Source organism: Triticum aestivum, chromosome 1B (assembly GCF_018294505.1).
Source record: "Triticum aestivum cultivar Chinese Spring chromosome 1B, IWGSC CS RefSeq v2.1, whole genome shotgun sequence".
Taxonomy (NCBI): Eukaryota; Viridiplantae; Streptophyta; class Magnoliopsida; order Poales; family Poaceae; genus Triticum; species Triticum aestivum.
In genome coordinates, this window is record NC_057795.1 from 553,695,460 (window position 1) to 553,700,012 (window position 4,553).

The window sequence follows — 4,553 nt, forward strand, 5'->3', positions numbered from 1 at the left end:
TAAAGTAGAAAGCCTTGTATTTTCATTAATTCAGTGCAATGGATACAGAACATAGTACCACTATGTTGGGTATGCACCGCAACAGGAGAAACAAAAAAGGAAAAACACAAGTACATATGCATCATCGAGATAGCTAACTAGGTGGATACGAGACCACCTTCTAGAAGCACGATGCATGTGACTAAAACGAGACAGACAGTTTCTAGAAGGTAATAAAGAATGAAATTATTGCTAAATGATCGAAGATGGCGTTGGCTCGGAGCCATGCACGTCCATCCATGCTTGAGTCGACAGAATGGATGGACTCAATCGGACTCGGGTGGCTGGTTTCATATTCGACCTCGTCTTGTTCTCAGTTGGGGCTCCTGACGCAACACCTCCATTCCAGCAGTGAACCCCAGGGCCAGTGGCATCGACGTCATCATCTCCATTTCAATGGCAAACACCAGCAACGATGGCAACACAGTCAGCGTCTGCTGCTACTGCTGCATCTCCATTCCACCGATGAACCCCGGCGGCATTGGCGTCACCCCGATGTCGTCTGCTGCTAGATAATTTCCATTCCGGCAGCGGACCCCGGAGGTGGTGGCATCGCCATCATCATCATCAACATCATCTGATACATAATCATCTCGTACATCCCTCTGTCCACGCTGGTGCCATCGAGCTCAAACCCACACCCGCTGGCGAGCCCCGGCAGATGTGGCATGGCCATCATCATCTGTTGTTGCTGAAAGTTCTCCTCCATCCCTCCATTCGCGCTGGTGCAACCGAGCTCAAACCCACCGCCGCCGATGATTCACTGGAGGGGATGATGACAGCGATCACCGGTGGTGGTAAGTTTGAACTCGGTTGCACCAACGCAAATGGTGGGATGACGAGATGATTAAGCAGCAGATGATGGCGATGCCATCACCCCAGGGCTCACTGTCGGAATGGAGAGTATGCAGCAGCAGATGATGTCGGGGATGCCAACCCCGTCGGGTTCGCCGCTGGAATAGAGATGTAATAGCAACATCAGACGTTGACTGCGTTGCAACCGCTACCGGTGTTCGCTGCTGGAACATAGATGATAACGCCGATGCCACCGGAGGGTTCACCGTTGGAATGGAGATGATGCATCACAAGTTCGGGCCGCACGACGACTTCACCAACTGAGAAGATGACGAGGTCGAATCCGAAACCAGCTGTCCCAGTCCGACTGAGTCCATTCATTCTGCAGATGCAAGCGTGGAGGACGTGCATGGTTCTGATCTACAGAGAGACCCAATGCCAACTCCGATCATTTATCAATAGTTTCATTAATGCCTTCAAGAAATTGTGTGTCTCGTTTTAGTCATAAGCAACGTGCTTCTAGAAGGGGGTCTCATGTCCACCCAGCTAGCTATCTAGATGATGCATATGTACTTAATTTTTTTTCGTTTTTTGTTTCTCTTGTTGCGGTGTGTATCCAACATAAGTGTGTTGTACTCTGGTCTGTATCCATTGCACCGAATTAATGAAAATACAAGCCTTTCTATTATTCTATTTTCTTGCATGATTTTTTTAATAGTTTACACAAACATTTTTTCTTGTTAAACTATTGGCTTCTATCTTTCTCATCTGGCTACTTAAACAGGAAAGATGTCATGTACTCTCTCCGTCCCTAATTACTTGTCTTAGATTTGTTAGATACAGCTGTATTTGTATCTAGACAGACCTAACACAAGTAATTTGAGACCGGGCATGTGTGTTGTTTCAACATGATGTTTACAAATATATTTGGCATCAGACTTTGTTTAGTTGTTTCGATCTAAGTATATTTTGTTTTTAATCCAGGTTCAGTATGTCCGACCTACCATCTCGTGCCTAACTCTGCAAGTTAATTGGATTGATTTTTAATGTTGTGTCGTTTTGAAGTTTCTGCTTGTGATACACTCTTATCTATTGTCCAATAGATAAGAGTCCATCTCACGAACAGAAACTACAAAATATTTTCCAACATTAATAAAACTAAATTCCAGAGTTAGGCACAAGACTGTAGATCGATAGAGATGTTATTTGAATCAATGGCTTTCCTAGCTCGCACCGATGATGAGGAAGATGGATCTGGATGATGTCAACATAAGGTAATAAATTTTAAGATATCTCTACAATAGTTGACACTTTTATCTCTTCAACGTGATTTTTACAGATACATGTACATCGGACTATGTTTAGTTGAGTATATCTAAGTATATTTTGATTTTAATCCAGGTTGAGAATGTTTTTTTGTCTTGGCACTAGCAAATCCTGTATTTCCTTTATGAAAGCACTAGCAAATCATCGCATGGTAATGATTATCATGGTATGTTTGCACTAGCAAATCATTTATTTTGTCAACATGGTTTTGTTGAAATAATATGCATGATACCTGACTTTCTTTATTCTTGGATCTAAGCCTACTATGTTTGCTAGTTCAATATGAGATGGTTCTCTGGTTTTACTTTGAGCGAGTCATTACCCTCATTTCGAAAACCAAGTTCGAGTGGCAAACATGTTTTTAGGAAGTGCTTAGCATGTTGAACGTATGTGCAATCGTTTCATAGCTCGACTCTTTGTGGCAGACCTAGCAATGGCCCTTGTCATCAGACTAAAGGTCCTCATGACTAAAAGCTCAGCCAGCATCCCGCATCGCCTTACCCTGTTTTGGGCTAATTCTTACTATATTTTGTGTCACGTCATATCTATTTTTTTATTTATTTCCTAAAAACTATTTTTATTTATTATCCTGAAAAACTATTTATTTATTGTTGAAGAATCGTATTAATTTTCTACCATCAATAATAATCCTGATCTTGCGATGAGATGCAATGAATCTAGGATATCTAGCTATCTTTTAAATTCAGGGTAGCCAGTAAGTTTAGTGTCAACAGCATCCATGTTATGGTTCTTATCCTTCTTTTGGTCGGACTGATGCAGTTCTTATTTGTGTGTGCGCGCGTTTTCACATATGATCTTTTATAGAGATTTTTTGTTAAGAAACAAGTTTTTTTTAATGTAAGAAACAATTATATTTGTTTAGTATGATTCATTGATTTGCACAATAGGCAAAGCTAAGATATGTTCATTGGTATATTTTCTCCATGACATCTTTCATGTTTAAGCAGCTAGATAGATGAGAAAGTTAGAATCCAATAGTTCAACAGGGAAAAAACGTTTTTGTGAACTATTCAAAAATCATGCTGAAAAATAGAATAATAAAAAAAGGCATGTATTTTCATCAATTCGGCGCAATGGATACTGAACAATGCAAGCCACTATGTTGGGTTGCCGATGCACCGCAACAAGAGAAACAACAAGGGAAAACAGAAATACATATGCTTCATCCAGATCAAGCCCACGCTGGCGATGTGAGCAGCTCAAACCCAGCTCCCTCCATTCACGCTGGTGCCACCCAGCTCAAACCCTCCTCCGCCCGCCATCGCCGTCATGATCTCCTCCATCCCGCCGTTGGCACTGGTGCCACCGAGTTCAAACCAAGGATCTGGCTCAAACCCAACTCCGCCTGCGAACCCCGGAGTTGGCATCACCATCACCATCTGGTCCGTCCCTCCATTCACGCTGGTGCCACCCAGCTCAAACTTACCGCCACCGGCGATGGCCGTCATCAGCGACTCCATCCCGCCGTTGGCGCTGGTGCCACCAACCTCAAACCCGCCCCCGACCGCGAACCCCGGCGTTGGCATAACCGCCATCATCTGCCCCGTCCCACCGAGCTCAAAGCCACCGCCGCCGGCGAGTAGCTGTGGCGGCAGGGGCGCGAGGGCTGCCTCCCGGTCACGGCGACCGTCCTGGAGGACCTGGTTGACGCCCGCCGCCACGGTGACCTGCGCGTCCCTCAGCGCAGCCATGCAGGCCAGCATGTCCGCGTCCCCCATGTCGCGCTGGTCTGCGACTGCGTCCAGCCACGCCGCCGCCTGGCTCCCCTCCGCGCGACCCTTCGCTATGGCCTCCCCCCAGCGCTCCTTCCGCTTCTCCACCGCGCCCAGCTCCGTGGACAGCTTGTTGTACTTCTGTTGCAGCTCTGCCAGCCGGTCCGGGTCGACGGCGGCGCCCATGCCAGCCCCCGCCGCCCCGGCCTGCTCCGCGGGGCGGAGGAAGCGGTCGACGATGTCCTCGGCGGAGGGGTGGCCGAAGGAATAGGCCTTGCCGGCCGGGGAGTAGACGACGGCGGCCACCTCGGCGCCGCACATGACGGCCAGCTCGTTCGCCTTGCGAAACAGCCCCTCCCGGCGTTTGGAAAAGCAGATGTCCCGTGCAGCCTTGTTCTCGATGCGCCGGATTACGATCTTCTTCCGCCCCATTGCAACCCACCCTAAAACCTTTGCGCCCTCTCTCAGAGTGTTTGATTATTTGGAGGAGGACAGTTGAGAACTTGAGGCCTGTGGTCTGTGAGTCTGTCTCGCTACAGCTCTGGGGCGTCCGTTTTATAGGCGACGAGAAGAGTTGACATGAGAATTTGGCTGTGCCAATTCATCACGGGGGTGCATATCCGATCCTCATCTCTGCTTCACGGATGAGCTAGGAGCATT

General features: G+C 47.3%; 1 protein-coding gene across 1 annotated transcript; it reads right to left on the minus strand.

The window, feature by feature from the left end:
- Positions 1–3,380: 3,380 nt before the first annotated feature.
- LOC123079695 (agamous-like MADS-box protein AGL61) lies at positions 3,381–4,325 on the minus strand. Its single transcript, XM_044502497.1, has one exon. It carries the CDS (start codon positions 4,323–4,325, stop codon positions 3,381–3,383), a length of 945 nt encoding a protein of 314 aa, XP_044358432.1.
- Positions 4,326–4,553: the final 228 nt, after the last annotated feature.